Source organism: Lycorma delicatula, chromosome 6 (genome assembly GCF_047948215.1).
Source record: "Lycorma delicatula isolate Av1 chromosome 6, ASM4794821v1, whole genome shotgun sequence".
In the NCBI taxonomy this organism is placed as follows: domain Eukaryota; kingdom Metazoa; phylum Arthropoda; class Insecta; order Hemiptera; family Fulgoridae; genus Lycorma; species Lycorma delicatula.
Genome location: NC_134460.1, coordinates 157,122,303 through 157,142,299, shown reverse-complemented (window position 1 = coordinate 157,142,299; position 19,997 = coordinate 157,122,303). Strand labels below are relative to the sequence as shown.

At 28.2% G+C, this 19,997-nt stretch overlaps 1 protein-coding gene across 1 annotated transcript in view; it reads right to left on the bottom strand.

Moving 5' to 3' along the window:
• LOC142326970 (short transient receptor potential channel 4-like) overlaps window positions 1-19,997 on the bottom strand; it is a 56,816-nt gene that overhangs the window by 10,056 nt on the left and 26,763 nt on the right. The window contains exons 6-11 of the mRNA XM_075369702.1: window positions 19,776-19,921; window positions 17,085-17,355; window positions 11,049-11,154; window positions 7,042-7,108; window positions 3,615-3,776; window positions 847-925 (exon numbers count right to left, since the gene is read on the bottom strand). Coding sequence (XP_075225817.1) covers window positions 847-925; window positions 3,615-3,776; window positions 7,042-7,108; window positions 11,049-11,154; window positions 17,085-17,355; window positions 19,776-19,921 — 831 coding nt within the window. The remainder of the gene's footprint in view (window positions 1-846; window positions 926-3,614; window positions 3,777-7,041; window positions 7,109-11,048; window positions 11,155-17,084; window positions 17,356-19,775; window positions 19,922-19,997) is intronic.

Genomic DNA, 19,997 nt, shown 5'->3' with positions numbered 1-19,997 from the left:
TTTGCTGTTGGAAAGATTACATGTGTTTTGATGTGGTCGGCAATTTTTAACTTGTGGAAAAAATGGAACAAAGAATTTGCATTAAATTTTACTTTAAGAACAGAATAAAGTGCAGCACCACATTGGAAATTTTGAATGTTACTTTTGGCAATTCTTCTGTGAATAAAACAAGCATTTACAAGTGGAAACAATTCCAAGAGGGCATGAGGACGATGAATACCCTCGGGACATCCCAGCACATCAACAACCGATAAGGTCGAAAGAGTAAAGAAAATGATCATTGAATCATTATCAAAGAGTCAATAACAATTACTACCTAGAAGTTTTATGCCAGTCGCATGATGCAATCCGAAGAAAACACTTAGATTTGTGGTGAAACAATTCATAGTAACTGCATAACAATAATGCACCTGCTCACACTTCACTGCCTGTTCGTGCATTTTTGGCCAAAAACAATAACATTATGATGCCGCATCTTCAAAATTTTCCAGACTCACCCCTTGTGATTTCTTCCTATTCCTCAACATGAAAGATGACCTTTTGCCAACATTACAGAGATAAAGTCAGAATCACTGAAGGAACTAAACGCCATATAAATTGTATTCCAGAGGTGTTTTGAAAATTGGAAAAAGCACTGGCACAAATATATTATATCTGAAAAGGAGTACCTTGAAGGTGACAAAATCAGTATTGATGAATAAATAACAATTTTTTGAGAAAAACTTTCATATTTTTAATAAAACCTTGTATAAAATTACTTTTATATAATTTGACTATGTCTTGCTGTACTCATCAAGTGCTTAGTATTTATATTCTTTTAAATAAATTATTTTAATTTGTACTTGCCTGCATTAAAAGCCATTATAACCACAATGAATAAGACAGCGTATCTTGCACAGTCGCACATCATTTTACCTAAGGCGACCTACAAAGAAAACATTTTTTTAAATTAAAACATTTTGTTTCTTTTTAATCAATGATTCTTGAATAAGATTATTTGAATATATATAGGGAATATTAATATACAGCCAAAGAGCCAAACCTGGGTCTTGTATTTTTTTTTTGTAGAAATCTCTACTGAGCTCATCAGGTAACATTGATTAATTATAGATTATTATTAAATTTAGACAAACTGTATTCTTCTGGAGCTACTGAAATTTTTTGTTTTGCAAATAACCGAAAGACAAATTTTTTTAATTTCTTTTTTACAGGTAATTTTGTGTTGTTCAAAAGCAATTTAGAAAATATTAAGATTAAAGACAAGTAATAAAACTGCAGTTAAAGTATGTTTTAGATTTTTATTCAGTTTCTGAATGTTGTAATTTTCTTCGGGCATTTCCTCATTACCCATAAAGGATATAAAAAAATCTTTTAAAAAGAAATTGCTAGAATAATGATTGACAAGTGCTCCTCTATACTTCAAGAACAAATTGAAATATTCTACTTAGAATAATTGGGGAACAATGTACATATTTAATCATAACATTTGCAGAATAAATTTTCACAATAGTCACCATAGTTTTTAGGATCGGTTGTTGTAAAAATATTGTGACAATATGTGTATATGGTATTTATGTACAGAATGATTCAGGAGTAAAGGAAATAATATGGGAACTGATTCTGAAGCTTGAAATATGGAAAAATGTACATAAAAACATTGGTTCAAAAATTCTTTGTTATTGAGTTGGCTAGTGAAAAATTTTACCTATGTTTCAGTTCCCCCAGTAAAAAGGGGTTTTATTAAAATTTTGAAGGTGTTAATATATAAGTGGGTTTAAAAACTTGATTGGTTTCTATGTTAATTGAGCTGAAAAATCACATAAAACAGGTCCCAGAACTGTATCTTCTGTTGTTTTTATGACCAATATAAAACAGAACAATTCAATACCACAAAACAAGCCAATATCACTTTATTTAATGATTATTAAATTTGTAAATTTTATTGCCTAAAATTTAATTCTGAGAAAATTGACTTTTAATATTAAAAATAAAAATTAATTGAAAAATTTTATGAATTTGTGAAAATTAATAACAGCTGCCTTTAGTACAATAAATTTATTTATTGTAAAATGTTTTGTAGAATTTTTAGTAATCTTTGTGAGAATGATACACTTCCCAGAGCTCATGTTTCATCTGACTGTCAATGATGAAAAGGAAAACATTCTTCAGGTGGTACATATTAAGTCCTGCAATGAAAACATGAAGAATTCCTACACAACTTAGCTTTCTGCAAAGTACAATGTAGAGGACATTACATGCTCACACAATGCATCCTTCTGTTCAGAAAATGCAAACCTCCAGTTTCATGACCATGCCAGACAACTGCAGTTTTGTCAGTGGTTTAACAATAATTACCACCTAATACCATTCATACTATTTTTGGAATGAAGCTACTTTTACTTGTAATGGCATAAACAACACATGGAATTCACTTTGGTGGTCTGAAGAAAATCCACATGCTGAAGTTCAATCAATTTCCAGCAATGATTTTCAATGACCGCTTGGTGTTTGGTGGTGTGGTCGACAACCAGTTGATAGGCCCTTACATACTAGAACAGTTTCAACAGGGAGAAATTATCTGATTTACAATGAACTAACCAACTTGATGGAGCACAAACACATTTTACAAATGAAGTAAGATAATTCTTAGATGAAAAATTTGTGGTAAATGGATTGGACATAAGAGCCAGTAAACTGGGCCACCTAGATCACCAAACCTTACTCCCTTAGATTACTGTTTATGGTGAAGATGAAATGTGAAATAGTCAACCAAAAAGTAGATGTGATGAACTGATCGCATTCTCAATGCTACTACCCTCAGCAAGGAACATAAAGATATCATTAAGTTGGTGACAGAAAGTGTAAGGGAATGAGTTGAAAAGTGCATCAATGTCAATGATTGAATTTTTGAACATTTATTGTAAATTAACACAGTACGAACCATAGTGAGTAGTTTTTTTGAAGTAAATTAAATGCATTTTAATTTTTCAAAGGTCTAAATTATACTAAAAACTATTGTATTTATTTTTTACAAATTCATACAATTTTTCTCTTAAATTCTGTTTTTAATAATAAAAAATTATTTTTGTTTTGTTAGATTTCATTATATCAATTTTCTCAGAATTAAATTATTCACAAGTTTCAAGCTTTAATAATAGAATTTACACATTTATTTATCATTTAACAAAGTTATTGAATTTTAAATCTAAAAAAACATGTTTTTCATGACCAAATGTTTCTGTTGGTTATCGTGAAAACTACAACAGATACAGTTCTGTGACCTATTTTATTTGATTTTTTTTGGGGTCAAAAAACAAAAAACTATTAAGTTCATCCCTTATACAACGCCTTCAAAATTTCAGTATGATACGATTTCACAAAGGGAATTGAAACCTGGGCAAACTTTTTCACTAGCAAACTCAAAAACAAAGTGTTTTGTGTCCTATGCTTGTATCAACTTCTTTCCTTATTTCAAGCTTTATTATTAGTTCCAAAATTATTTACTGTTCCTCCTCCTGAATTTCTGTGTTTGTACATAGTTACAGATTGTTATAATTTAATACCATGCAGTTTTTTTTAAACAGTAATTAAGGTATTGAGTTAAATTAATTTACCTGTAATGGCCCTATATCAGAATGAACTTGTATTATCAGTAAAAGTTTGGCATATGACATGATAGTTGCAACTCCAAAGAATACTTCTGCAATTAATTGAGGATCCAAATAATGCCAGTATTTTCTTTCTAATTCTCTTTCTTCTTCTGACAGCATCATTACCTTTAAAAACTCTTCGTAATTAATTAAAAATATATTATTTAAACGATAATTAATTTAGGATTATAATTTTAACAGACATTAAACAGGGAAAAGTATATGACTAATTATTAAATCTCTTACCTCTTTTGAGTACTTCTACAGAAATATGAGCTTCTTCAGAACAGTTTTTTTTTATAAATAATTAATAAAAAAATTATTTCCAACAACTGTACAGAGTAGTTAATTATTCACAATCTTGGGCGTAATATAATAAAATTTCTTTATTTTATAATAAACTATGTAAATAAAATGATATTCTGTTGTAGCTATAATCTGCTGTTAGATAATAATATAGTAAAACTAGTATTTTGATACCAAATATTATTTATATATACTTTTAAAAATTAAGTTATGAATTTTGAATTCTATTTAGGACTGAGTAATAGAAACTTTTAAAACATGCTATCAAGAACCTTTACAAAATTATATAATTATACAGATTACATTAGAATATATTAATACATATTTGGCGGTTTAGAAAGTATGAAATTTTAAATATTTATAATGGCAGAGTTACATTTTTTTTACATAAAAAAATTCATAATAGTTATGAAAAAGGTATAAATAACAAAGTAAAATTTTTACATTATCACCGGCTTAAAAAATTAATACAAAATTTATTCATTTTATTAAAAATTCATAATTTAAATAATATATGGTGCCAAAATAGTTTTATTATCTAAATGTAGATTTTAATATTGCAGCTGAGAGAGCCCATTTATTTCAATTATTGAGATAAATAACAACTGTTTCTACAATTTTTAAAAACTGACTATTTTTATTTTTTATTAAGTGGAGTAGAGATCCATGTGAAAGTACTCTACTAGAACAGAAAAGAAAAAGCAATTTGATAAACCTTTAAATAATTTTTTTAATTTTACACACACCCGCACGCACAGTAATGTACAAATTAATCAGAGTACAAATGTTATTCAATAAAAAGAGTAACTTAATTTAGAAAAAAAATCATACATGTACAATTTGTGATTATCTAAATAATTAATGTGTTCTTAATCACGTACGTGATTTGGCATCTATTCAACAAGTGTACCTATATATTTTTTTGATGATATTTATGCTTTAATGTGGTCAATTTTTGTGGTATAATCAATTTTTGAGATTTTTTGGCCACAGGAGCACTTTTAATGTTTCATTCTTCATATAAGTTTTTCACTTTTTTGACATGTACCATCAAATCTTGTAGGAATTTTTTTAGGTATGTCAAAACCCTTTTCCTCAGAATCGTGATATATCCATCACTTTTCAATATGAATGAGGGATTTCAAATGTGAAATAACCCCAAAACTATTTTGGTATTAATGTAGAAGACATCGGATATTACAATTTATCATAAACATGAATTTTGAGCAGATATGGTCAACGTTAAAGATATTGAATTCAATGATAACGAAATCAATATTATTAAACATGCATACAAATTTAATATACCAATTTTAAATAAGAATAAGATTATCAAAAATGCTATTATAGATGAGGAAAATAATATATTTAAAACTGATAACATAGGTAATAAAAATAAATTAAAAAATCAATTTGTTAATATAATCGATAAAGTAATAAAATTTATAATATATACAGAAATATAAAAACAAATTAAAAGATAATGCAACAAATGCATTTATTGTTAAATCTGATAAAATCAATACTCTTGTTATTATTAATAATAATCTATCTATTGAAAAAACAAATTTTTAGCGGAAAATAAAATTTAAAGTAATAAAAGATCTCGCTAATAAAATTAAAAAAGAAATCATTTCGAACATTAAAAAATGGAAATATCTCTTCAAGGATGAATATATTAAACTAATTAATACCTATATATGTTGGTAAGCTAAATTTCATTATTTATATATAATATACAAATGGTGCCATGTTGACAAAACTTAACCTAAGTTTGGTTAGACTATATTATGATTTTATTTATTTTCTTATTTCAATATAGCATTTTAATGACAACATCTAATAACTAACTACAGTGGTAAATTGCCTACTACATTAATATCAATTTTTTTCTGCAGATGTTTAACTGATTGTTGGGTATGAGCAGATGATGTATTTTCATCTGATGCTTTTCTAACATATGGAACTCTTTGCCGCTGAACATAAAAATGTGATGTCTAAAAACAACATTTTTCCATTCTTCTTTGCCCAGTTAGCAAGTAATTTGGCCCACAAGAGGGCATTGGACATTGCTAACATTTTGATTTTTTTGGACATTGCTGGTGTTTAAACAGTTTTTTAGCTGGCCAATAAGCTTTCCATCCAGCTGCACAAAGTCTGCATCTAACAGCTATTACATATAAATCTGTTCTACTGGCTGCTAATTCTCAATTTAAGTCCACAGCAGGTAATTCTGGATCAAGTTTACTTTTTCTCACTGATCCAGTGTTGAGTAAGTTTTTCTTTTACGACCACAAGAAACCAGTTTCTTTAAATTGTTTTAAAATAGCATTATCTGATCCTAGCCTAACACCACACTCAGAAGCTATTTGTCAGAAAGAGAAATAATTCTTAGATGCTTTCTTGCAGTAATATCTATTATTATAAATTCAAGACACGCAGAACAAAAAATACGAAAATATGATTTTGTAATAAAAAACGAAATAAATTTTAAAAAAGCACTATTTATAACATGAAAATTGCTAAATAAACAAAGAAAATCACCTCACATTACACAGACAGCTTAATGAATGTGGTAAAGCAATGTAGCCTCAATATAGAAGTAAACAAAAATTTCCCAGTGTTCAAATTAATTTGCACCCTACTGTATATAATAGTTTTTCTTCTTATTTTTGTATAACAGCAAAACATTTTCTGACACCCAACAGTGATTATGATGGATGATAATGGAATTTTGTAGTCATTCAACCAAAACAGAGTTAGTTACTTTTCATTTATTTTGATTAATTTTTTTTATTTTCATTAAAATATAGATTATTTTGCAATCTGCTTTTTTTATCCACTTGCATTTTTCTTGACAGCCTTCCCATACTTTAAATTGAAGTAAGATTAAATGCGTTTACATGTAATACATTTTAAAGTGTAAATGAAATTGCATTCAGAATGTGTTAAAAGTCAAGTAATACTTTTTGATTTTTCTATTAATTTTTATCATTAATATTTTAATTATACATCATTATTATTTTTAAATGTTGATATCTGGCATAATTGTTATTATTATTATTATTATTTAAGAAGTGTTTACCTGAAAGTAAGCAGAAATAAAGAACATATAATGTAATATAAACACCAGATCACAGATCATGTTATACCTGTAACATGAAAATTTAATTAAAAAAAAAAGAAGAAATTATTCAAATCATATTAATTTTTTTACTTCCTTGTATGACATATTGTAATCTCAAAAAAATTCAGTTTTCAGATCTCAATGGAAATATCCATTTTGACTGTTATGCGAGATACATGTATCTCGCATAACTCAAAAACAAGGATGTTGAAGCCATGTCAGCCATAGGATGTTGGAATTTTGGATTTGGGTCTGTTGTAACATCTAGTTGTGCACCTCCCTTTTTGACTGCAATCGACTGAAAAAAAAGTGTCCAAAAAAGCCCAAAATCAAAAAAATTGGATTCAGTAATATGTCCTCGCTGAGAGCTTTTCAATGATATATCATAAGTGGTACTTATTTTCATTGGTTCCAGAGTTATAGCCAAATAAAATTTTAATTAATGAAATATTTGGATCTTACAAGGGGAAGGCACATCAGTTTGAATCAGACTTCTCTCCTTTTTTAAATTTTTTTAAAATTTAAATACATTGATTTTATTAATAATTATTAATCTCTGATTGTAAAAAAAATTACAATACAAAATAATAATTCAATAATAATAAAAAGAAAAAAATATTAGAAGTTATTAATGAAATAAAATTTTATGTACTTTTCATTCTAAAAAATGTGTATACATAATTTAGTAGGTGTACAAGGAAGTCTTGTGGTGTCCATATCAGATTTTATTAGTGAATTTTGGGTATCAGTTTTTAAATTTTAGATTTTCTAACCAATTTCATTTAAAGTACCTAATTAATAATAATTATGAATTTATCATTTTTTTTATATTAAACAGATCTTATAAAGTAGTGTAATCATTTTTAATTTATTAATTTGATTAGAAACATGAACCATAATTAGTTATAGAAATAAAATTGCAAAGAGAAAAGTTTGTGAATTGTTAAAAAGATTAAATGAAATTATATATAAATTTCATCATAAACAGTATCAGAATAATTTTTATGTTAGATATTAAAGCAAAATTTACTTTAAAGTAAATAAATTAATAAAAAGAAAATAAAGAAGAAATATATTTTGTAAGCATTTCTACTGTTAATTTCTCTTTTATTTTATTTATGTATTAACAAATACACCATTTGAAATTTGAAAATCAGGTGATTATTTGCAGAGATATTATAACAGCATCCCGCTGAAACTCCCAAAACTATACCTCAAGGGCATCCCATTTGTTAGTGGTTGATTGTGATGATTGGTCTAGCCTCACATGAGATGCTCGCATCACCTCACAAACTCTGGCCTCACACACAGTTCCCCACAGGAAGCCCATTATTATTTACAGAAATTTTTTTAATATTTTATTTAATGTAAATTTAGTTTTATTATATTTGTAATATTATCATTCAGCTCGCATAGTAGAAGCTATGTTCATTAAATCAATCCATAAAGTTTGGTTTCAACTGGCAAATAATCTCCCTACTATATATATATATTTATTTTTTTTTAAGATGAAATATATCTTAAAATCTCCTCAGGTCAACAAAACAAACAAGGGTAAAAATCTGGTTTGCGATTGATAGAGTAGTTTTTTGTTTATCCTGAAAAAGCGAAATCCCTCTTCTTCTTTATATAATAGTGTAGATATAGATTTTAAGTTTTGTTTATATAGTTTTATCTATAGTTATCTATTTTTATTAATACCTCTTTGAATTTGCTTTGTATCCTGTTAGATTTTTATTTCTTGTTAACAGTTATTATAAGAGTTTTTGATTTTGCAGTTTTTTTCATAATTGTTCATTTTTTTCTACTAAAAGAAATTCTGCTCTTTTAATAAATTAATTTTCAGATTATTAAATGTTTCTTTTCCCATTTGTTATAACATTTCTGACATACTTTATATTTTTGAAACAACCATAAAATTGTTTGTTGTGAACTTAATTTAATCATAATTTATTTGGCTTAATATCTTTTCTGAGATGCCAAGTTTGAAAACTTTTCTTCATATCCATTATTTTATTAGTATATCTAACTTCTAATAAAATTACTAAGATACGAAAGAATTTATTCAGGGTCTGGTTTATCTTAAGTTTTACTACTATATATAAGATACAAAGTGTACACACATAAATAAACATAACTTCTTAACTGATCATTTTTCTGTTCACTGGGGTTGTGCTTTATATTAAGAGAAATACTCGTGTTTGCCTACTCTGCTGTAGTATTTATTATTTATATTATTTACACTGTGATGTGTTATATTGTTACTATATCACCCTATGTTACAGTAAAAATGAAATATAACTTTGATATAAAGTTTGTTGCAGTATAAAAGGCTAAAGGAAATTAAATTAAAAAAAAAAAAGAAGAAGATTACTTTAATTATTGTAGTACTAAAAAAATGCGTTGAAAACTGATCATTTTCTAATTTGTAAAATGTTTTGCCAGATCTCTATATTTTATTACAGTGATTCTTAGGACAGTTTTAAACTACTATGTTGAAAATATTATTATGTAACATAGTTAATAGTAAATTAAATATAATTGATTTAATTTGATTCTATTATATTTATTTTTTTTAAATTCTTTAAAAATCATGCTACAAAAACAGACATAGACGCAGACACGCACCATCACAATATTATAATTTTACACATTTTAGCATTTACTGATCAAGATTTCAGTGCGATTTTATAGTTTGAAATTTATAAATATATCAGCACATTTATATATCAATTTATCAAAACAACATAATTAACAAATAACATAACATAGATCGGCATACTAAAAGAGTTATCTTTTATCTCTATTACTTAAAAAGGAGTACACATTGAAAAGAGAATCTCTTCTTTAATTAGCTACAAACTATGATCAAGAAGAGCAATTTCCATTAATTTAAAAGTGATTTAATAATTTCTAATGTTTTATAAAAAAAGAATATTACAACTGATCATAGTTTTCTTTTGTAAAGCTAAATGTACTAAATTTTGATTAACCCCTATTTTGTTTTTAATACATATCACTTTAGGGCTTTGGTATTAGAAAAAATTACTTTCAATTCAAAAATATTATTTATTTCTTGAAATTTATTTATCTACTGCAATAGTGCATAAATGCAATTATATATTATTTTTAAACTGTCAATATTCTGCAAGTATAGTTTTTACTACAGGAAAATAATAGAATTTTTGACATGTTTTTTGTTAAGTGTCATATTTTTAAGAATGAAAATTTAATACTAAATGAGACTCACAGTAATGTAATATGTATTTTTGTAATTGTTGGTTAATTTTTGTTAGTACTTAATGTTGTGTCGAAAAAAAGCTGTCTTTTTAATTTTACTCCACTATTTCAATTTTATTCTTTTTTTTTTTTTAATGTGTTGTGTACTTCTTGCTCTAGTATTTATAAACATGTAGGTATTGTTATAAATAGATAATTATGTTTTATTCCTTTACTAGAAACTAAGAGAAACGTCTTAGTGTGTTGATTTTTCTAAAATGATTTGCCTAGTAAACCGTTTTAAAAAAAAGTTTGATTGAAGATTATTCTAGAAAGTATTAAATTTAATATAATAAATAAAATATGATTAAAAATCAGAAGCAAGGGTTATAAATGATATATTTTAGTTATAAACAATATATTTTTAAATGTAACTGCAGTTGCATAGTAGTAAATCATTATTCTTGATCTAAACTTTTTCTACAAAGTCTACATGGCTACTTAAACAAAATTTTAAAATTTCAGATGATTTTCTGAACCACAATGTATTATATACTACAGATGACATAGAAGGTGTGATGATAGCAACATGGCATTAATTATTCTTCCTTTATACATCACTTTATATCAACTGAGTGTGTTATTTGTTAGATTTTAATTAAAAAAAGTGTAATAAAATGACATAAAATTAAACATTTATTTATGTAATACAAAAATAAATAAATTAATGATTGAACCATACATACACATTCCAACGGAATCTGGTATATTGATCATAACCTTGAAGTATAAGCAATCTTATATCCACCCAGATTAATCCAATCACAAATAATGCAATTGGTATCTCTAAACCTATGAAAAAAAATTTTCAAATTTTAATTGTAATATATTTCTTATAATTAATTTTTGATACATTAAAATTTTTTGTACCATAGAATGCCATTAAGAATTAATGATATCAATAATGCCATTAAGCATCAATTAAGGATATTCTAAAGGTTATTATACAGAGACATGCCTGTATAAAACAAATTCCAGATTAACTGGTAATTCTAATTAAGATTACATCAGTGTATTAATTATTATTTAATTGGTTGAACTAAAATTTACAAAACACCAAAATTTTTGAACAAACTTTCTAGATTAAGGAATTAGTAATAGTAATAGGTCTTTAACAAAATATCAGCAATTTGTAGCTTTTTTTTCCTAGTAAATATACTCATTATCATTTTATTTAATTCTCCTACAGGAAATAAAAAATTAAATGTGTTTTTGACAGCTGGCATTTTATAGGAATAGGAATATTTGCTATTAGCATAAGAATGGATGTGTGCAGAACTCTGTGATGTAACTGCAGTGTGTAGGAAGGTGTAGGGATTGACCTCGCTCCCAAAAGCGGACCAGAGCAGACAGATAGGGTATGATTTTATTAGAGTCTTATTAAATTTGTGAATCTGTTTGTTGATTTTTAAGTAAATAAATAGAACTTTGAGTAAATTGAATTGTAGGACAAAATTATCATTGTTTTGTTTGTATGAGGATAGTGTTTTTGGTGTTTAAATACTCAATCAAGTAATGATCTAATTGCAAAATCTAACTGAAGTTAGATACAGGAAGAGTTTTTACATGAAACCTTTGGTGTTAGAGGAAGGTGCAGGGATTGCGCTTCTGTGAATTAGTTAATTTGATAGTTGAGAGTTGTAAGTTATGGTAGGTGATCATGATTGGAAGAGGCCATATGAAGGTGATAGTAGATTGTGTAAATACAATGATGGAAACGTGTGTAAAGACATTTCATCAGTGGCATCCTGACAGAGGCCAAACTGATGGACTGTGCTGTGTTATCAAGTTTGGATGATGTAAAAGATGACCTCTGGTAAAGCCCATCAGGGCTAGGAACAGAGGGGCTGGTGTGGCAACCAGGATCTACACAAGATTGGTGGTGTCTTCCACTATATGTTGGTGGGGGTGGGGGGTCAGGATACTGTCATTTTATTCTAGTTTCAAATCCTGCTTTTTCTAAAATGGTATTACCTGAACTGTAATAGAATAATCTTGACAACATAATGTGATAAAGGAACTTAAGAGACACTAAAGCATTCTAAGGCTTGCTTACAGAAATGAGAAAATTGCATAAACCAGTATGAAGAACACAAGGGGAGTACTTCAAATGCAACAGTTGCAAGTGATGTACTGAAGGTATGTTTATTATTGGTGCATTCTGGGAAATAATTTGTTACACCTTGTACACTTGGCATGACTGGTGCCAACAATGAAAAAGTCTGTGTCTGGACCAGTTTGGTACATTTGTCTGTGTTGCTTGAGAAATTTGTGAAATTTTTGAGAAATTTGACTCCATGTAATGAATTAATGAAGAAGAGATGCTTCTTTTTTCTGAAGACACTATTTTATCAGTACTGCACTTTACTCTCAAACATATTTCTGTAGTACTGACTATAGATTAATGACTAAGTGGTAGTCCATACTTAAAAAAAAATTCAGAAAGTTTGACCTTTAGTATATCAATGATCATTAGCATAACTTACTGGTTAAGGGTCAATTCTTGGAATTTTAACTGGCATACTACTTCATGATTTATCACTGAAATTTTGGCTTACAATTATGAATCCTGGTCTCCTGTAAGCCACATTCTTTAAAAAAATTTATCAGCAACTCTTTCTACTTAACTCACTTTTCTCCTTGAATAAGTTTGTCTATGCAAGATACCAGAGCTGCAGTTAAATCTCAAATAATCATCCCTTCAGAAACCCTTAACTGCTAGTAACCTTTTGACTGATTTAAATAAAGTGTTTTGTAACTTTTTAAAAAACTATTTGATCATCTAGTAATAAATTTTAAATAGTTTTACATCCTCTGAAAATAGAAATCTTATTGCTGATCATTGAACTTCAAAAATACACTTTTCACGAAAACTAGCTGTTGTTGAATAATTAATGTTAAATTATATATATTTTAATAGCTGTAACAGTTATTTTAAATAGCTGATATTGATGTTTTCCTATTACTTTAGAAGTAAATGTTTACTTTCATTTTCGATTTTTTTTTATTGGATAGGCCATGTACAAAGGACGTAAGGAAAGTTTTGCAATGCAACAGAAAAGATTACAAGTTAGGCGATTACAAGTTAGTGCATGTCTAGACAGGTCCTAAACTGCATTGCAGCCAATCCTAGTCACTCTCTGTGTCATTTTCTTTTTAGATGTGTTACTAAAAAGAGGCATTGATGTCATTGTGGTCAAAAACTGAATACGGGGGGGGGGGATTTTCCACATGGGTTAAGTGTTGATCAGATTTTACAGGCAACTCCTGTGCACAGAGATGATTGTTCTCATCGTACAACATATTTAGGTGGTACCAACAGTTTGAAAAAGGACATTTTGGCCTTGAGGATGGTCCAAGTTCAGATCAATTGTCTTCATCCATCACTGAGGGAATTATTGCTGCAGTACAAAAAATATTTGAGAAAGATAGGCATGTGATCTACCACCAAATACAGATGTCCTTGGTAAATAATGGATCAGCTGTTTATGCTATTCTGTAACATCACCTTCAAGTTACAATTAGAAAGCTTTATAACCTATGGGTGTCGCATAACTTCACCAATGATTAGATAGCATGCCGGTGTTTCATGGTGCCATGAAATGCTGAAAAAGTTTGAAAATGGGAAATTTCCCTATGTGACCATTGTGGTGGAAACTAAGAAGGCAGTTTCGGGGAAGTTATATACTTAGGAATGTCAGCCTAAATTTGCCAAAGCTCTCAAGAAGTTATGAGGATGAACATGTGGTTTCTTCACCACTATAATGATCTATGTACTGCTCCAACGTTTGCTCTGAGTATTTGGACAGCACTGGAATAAAATTATTAGAGAACCCTCCCTACAGCTCTGACCTTACTCTATGTTACTTTGTGTTACACCTAGAAGAAAGCAGACTGAAAGAAAGTGTTTTACGAGTGATAATGACCTCCTTTATACAGGATTTGGATGATGAGTGTGCCCAGATTTCCAGTTAAACATGGCAGTGTTTCTTTTAAGACTGATTTTAAACGATGGTGTAATGTATGGTGGAAATTATTGTGAAAAATTGTAAAAAATAAAGCCATACTGCAAAACTTTCCTAGTGATGAAAGGAAAGAATTATAAAAAAAAATTTAAAAGTAGACTTTCCCAGCTACTTCTTGTATAAATTAAGTACATAAAGAATTATTAACAACCATTGGTTACAGCTGAATTTGTAAGCTTGTCTGTTTTACTTCCCATTGATTATTATAAAAATACTAAGAATGAATGTTTTTAAGTAAATGTAGCTTATTTAATTACTGTTATATGGGCATTAAAATAAAATGTAAAAATATTATAAAAGAGTTCATTAAGATGAAAATATTAATTCTTTTATATTTTATAATATATAATATTTTTATATTATTTATAATATTTTTATAATATTTATAATATTTTATAATATTTTTTTCTACAATGCAATGCAAAACACTAATTCTATATGCTGTATAACGAAGTAACACCAAAAAAATGAAATATTGAAACTAAAGCAACCTCAAGTTCTGATTTTGACAATGTAATTGCCAAAACACATATTTTTGTGATTTTAATACTAAATTTTGCAATAAAAATAAAGAATAAAAAAGTTCTCTAAAGTTTTCATTAGGGAAACTAATGTTGGCAGTAATACTAAAAACCACCAACATGTATGATAACATACTTAAATTATACTGTAGCATTATTAAAAGACAATCAATTTAGAGGAGACAGTTAAATGTATGCCTCTTGTACAATTTTAATTAAAATAAATTTGTTTAATTATTCTATATTTATAAAATACGATAATGTGAAAAAATATTTGGAGTGAATGGTTGATTTTAGGTAACCAAGATCAATGTTTACATCAAAAGTTATGATCTGGTCTAACCAATCCTTGGGTTGTTTAGTTTCATATAAAAAAGAGAACATTTCATTAGTCAATAATTTGATAGCCAAAAAAACAAAATTATAGACTTAATTCAATAGAAATTATGTGATTGAATTTTTGCTCAGACAGTGTCTATAATTAGAATTATAATGTATTATGAGTATCATCATTTTTAGAAAAAAAAGATAAATTAATTTTTTTAACAGATTTACAAATCAATTGCTTTATCAAACCAATTCTTTCAACAAATATTCTTGGCAAAAGTATATTTATTTATGTACATCTGTCAACCAGCAGTGGTGGTTCATAGCTAAAATTAGTGGGGATGCTGCTCTAGATAATTTTTTTCTGGTCCTTTTCAAGGCCATGGTTAAATTTTTCTGTAAAATAAAAGAACCGCAAAAAAATGAATCAAATATAATAGCTGGAAGCAGGATAATTATATAATTCTACACTTTATCACATTCAAGAATATGGTGCACTGTTTTTAAGCACAATATGAAAACCATATTCAGTTTAACTGAATAAATAATAAAACGTCAATACAGATAATATATTTTAACTTAATAGAATGTTTGCTTAAAAGCACTATAGTTCAACAGTACTTAATTTAAATTTCTATGTACACAGTTGTTTACATAATTTATTTTTATTAATTATCTTCTCTTTCGCCCTTCCAGTATTTTTTTGGACAAATTTGGCGATCAAAGAGGCCTTGCTTTCCACCATCTTCTGATTACTACTGAGAAAACAACTAAACTGCTTTCATATTTCTTCAACCGATAAACTAGAAAAGGAAACGAAAAAGGAATGTTCCATACACATACAGAGTAAAAAAAAAAACTATCTTTCACCAGCACACCAGGGTCAGCACTGTAGGTGCAACAGTGCTCTTGCTCTCTCTCTCTCTCTCTCTCTCCCTCTCTCTCTCTCTCTCTTTATCACAGCCTTACATGCAGCTTCCTATGTGCACATGCACACAACAGCCAAACACCACACTGCTGGAATTGTGAAGCGCACAGTTCCGAACAAAAGTTATTGTATCTTTTTCATAAAATACGGAGTGGCTACTGCCATTAAGCTTTAGGATTATATATTGTACAAGTATAAAGAAAAAAGTGCTCATTATATTATAGTTATTGATAATATCAAGTGGAAATAAGGGGTGTTGCAGTTCCACAGTGCTTACACGCAAGCTGCCACTGTCAACAAGTATTGTAAAATGAAAAAGTTATGTATTTATCTAAGTAATAAAAATTAGCTCGCATATCTACTAAATGAAATGAATTTTTTTAAAAACATGATGACCTTCAAGAAAAGTATGCATTTAAATATTGTTAAATACATCTTTTTAAAATAAAAAAAAATTAAAAAAGTAACTGCACTGCACTTATGTATTAAAAGTATACAGAGATATGGGAAAAAAGTGATTGCATCAATGCAATCAAGGTGAGGGAGTTAAGGAACTAAATAAGGCAAAACAATCATCTATTACATTGAATCTTGTCTCTGAAAAGAATAAAGGATCAATATTCAGAAAGTTATAAATGTTCCCTAGTTTAGTGAAGCAATTAGGTTCTACGACACCTGCAGTTAGGAATACTTACAGGTATTTCTTATAAATATCAAACCTTTAATGACATTTATTAAGTCTGGGGTGGCGTTTATTAAGATCAATTTTATTGGACTAAAATGTATATCCTTCAACATACAGTCTAGCTAATATAGATATAAAGTTATAAGTATAGGTTTGTTAAGTGTATATATTTTATTGGTTGCTGATGGTAAAAGAATTCTTTAATTATGATTATTTTTATTAGTGTCTTTGCATACCAGTAAATTGGATATTTTTTCTTTGGTCAGTTTTATCTTTATTTGACTGCATAAAAAGAAGTATTAGAAATACTAGGTAAGATGCTGAATGACTTATCATACGATTTATTGGAAGACTGTAATGTTGAACAAGTTTTGATTTTGGTGCAACCAAACACAGAAAAACTATTGCAGGCAAAATTATAATACGAGGAAACACAGTTAGTATTTTACTACCCAACGGATAACATTTCCACTCGTACCAATCTCCAATGCATGCAATTTCTAGTACCTGAAAATATAACATATTATTTCATATGAACAGAATTCATTTTGTTAAAATTATATCTTAAACTAAAAATCAACCTCATGGAACAATTTAAGTGGTAAGTCAGGATTTTTTAAAATCATTAGTACTTGGGTACAGTAATAAGGGTAAACCTTCATTTTTATCAGTTAACATGATGCTCATATTACAGCTGAGTTAGCAAGTTATCTACCAAGTGTTCCAGCTAAAACACGTGAACTGCGAGGTTTGTAAATAAAGTAATGAGACTGGTTCAGAAAAACTTTTTATTTACAGTCCAATTATACTTCGAAATAGTTCCCTTGGGAAGCCACGCAACACTTCAAATGGTTTTCCCACTCTTCATAGCAGTGTTGGAACTTAGAAACTTCAGATGGTCTGTTACTTTTTTTATGTTTCTACTATTCCAAAATGATATCCTTTGAGGTGTTTTTAAGTTGCGAACAGGAAAAAGTTCCAGGGACTCAAGTCAGGTGAATAAGGTGGTTGAGGAACTACAAGAATGTTTTTCTTTGCCAAAAACTCATTAATTGAGAATGCAGTGTGACAAGGTGGATTGTCATGATGCAGTATCCAATTGTCTTTGATGGCTGGTCTCATGCGAGCAACTCTTTTCCACAGTCTTTCAAGAATTTCTTGATAAACATATAGATTTACAGTCTGTCCTGTAGGCAAAAACTCCTTGTGGACAATGCCATTACTATCGAAGAAAAAATTAGCATAGCTTTTTTGAGACGTGGTGAGTTTTAAGTGTGCCACTCCTTGCTCTGGCGTTTTGTTTCTGGATTGTACTCAAATATCCGAGATTCATCACCAGTACTAACATTTTTAAAAAATCAGGATAAGTTTCAATTTTCCCTAGAAGATTGCGGCACACTTCCATCCTTTTGTTTTTCTGTTCAACAGTGAGGTTTTTTTTTGGACCAATTTTGCACAAACTTTTTATGTCAAATTTGTTTGTCAAAATTTGATTGACTGTGGTATGGTTCAAATTCAATTGTTCTACAATCATTCTGACAGTTAATCGCCGGTTGTACCGTTTCAAGTCTCTGATTCACTCAACAATGTTGTCATGTTTTGACGATTACAGTCTTCCAGAGCATGGATTGTCCACAACTGATTCCCGGCCATCTGAAAGTGCTTTAAACCATTCAAAAACTTGGGCTTGTGACAGAGCGTCATCTTCATACACCCTTTTCAATTTTGAAAAATTTTCAGTTGCATTCTCACAGAGTTTAACACAAAACTTGTTAGCACAACATTACTCATAATTAATATTAATCATTTTTATAACACACAACAAAAACTTGTTTCACGTAAAGCTGTTAGCATCTCACGTGCCAACAATAGACTAAAAATATTAATACCTAATATAAATCAGCTGTTCTTATAACCATATGTTTAGTAAAAACTTTACAGTGTTGCCACTTTGACTGAAAAAAAAAACAGTATCATTACTTTATTTACAGACCTCATAGTTTTTCCTACCAACAGCCCTGGGGAATAAAAAAAACTTTTGAACAAAAAAAAAACTATCAACATAAGAAGTATTTTGTCTTTTATGTTCCTTTCACAAGTATTCTGTGCTTAGATGGAGGAATATGGTGGGATTTACAGGTAAATCAATAGGCACACTAGACAAATGAATGGTTAAATCCATATTGTAATTACGCATTATGTTACTCAACTCTAGAATATGTCAGTATCACTGTTATAGCTGTAACTATAAAATAATGGTTAGTATTTAAATTATTGTAGAAAACCTGTCATTAAAAATTATTTTTTTTACATAATTTTACACAATTCTTACAGATTTCTTTAAATAAACTGCCACTTAAAAACTTAAATTAAAAAATAACAGATTTTAATTAGTATAAATTTCAATTTTGAAATGATTCAAAAGGTATACAACGTTAGTGCTAAGCTTTTTCATTTATAATGTACACTACATTACATAGTGTAGTGTATGTACACTACACTTGATTTAGTTTTAAGCAGATAGCTTAACACCATGCTATTAATAGCAATAGTTTTATTATATGTTGTTTTATTTGATTTTACCATTAATTTTTTTCATCTTTGAATTTGTTAAGTGTGAAACTTTATTGTTTTATAGATATATATTTTTTTAAATTATTTTTGTCTTTGACAGCTAATTTAATTGATATAATATGTACAGAAGTGTCTTCACTTGTACACTTCCCAAAATTCATAGATTTGAATCATATTTTCCATTTAAAATTTACAATCTTTTAGTATTGTGATGATGTCATCACAGTTATTACCTTTACAATTCACTGTTTTGTTGTGTGCAAACACAATTCAATTTAATCTGGTCTTATAGTCTATTTTTTTTTTTTAATTGAATAAAGACGTAAATTAAAAACTACATTAATTATAATTACTTGTTGAACACAGTGAGTAGCTACAAATTGTTTTTGTTTAAGAGTCATGGCTAGTATTAAGCGTGGAAACAACAAGTGACCTCTAGTGCGGCTTCCTTCTTCCTGATTTAGTACTGTAGTAGCTTCTTCACAACTTCTGCAACAAGCTGCGAATATAAAAGCAAAGTAAAGATATTTATATACTAAACAATTATAAAAAATTATGATTTGTTTGAGTAGCAA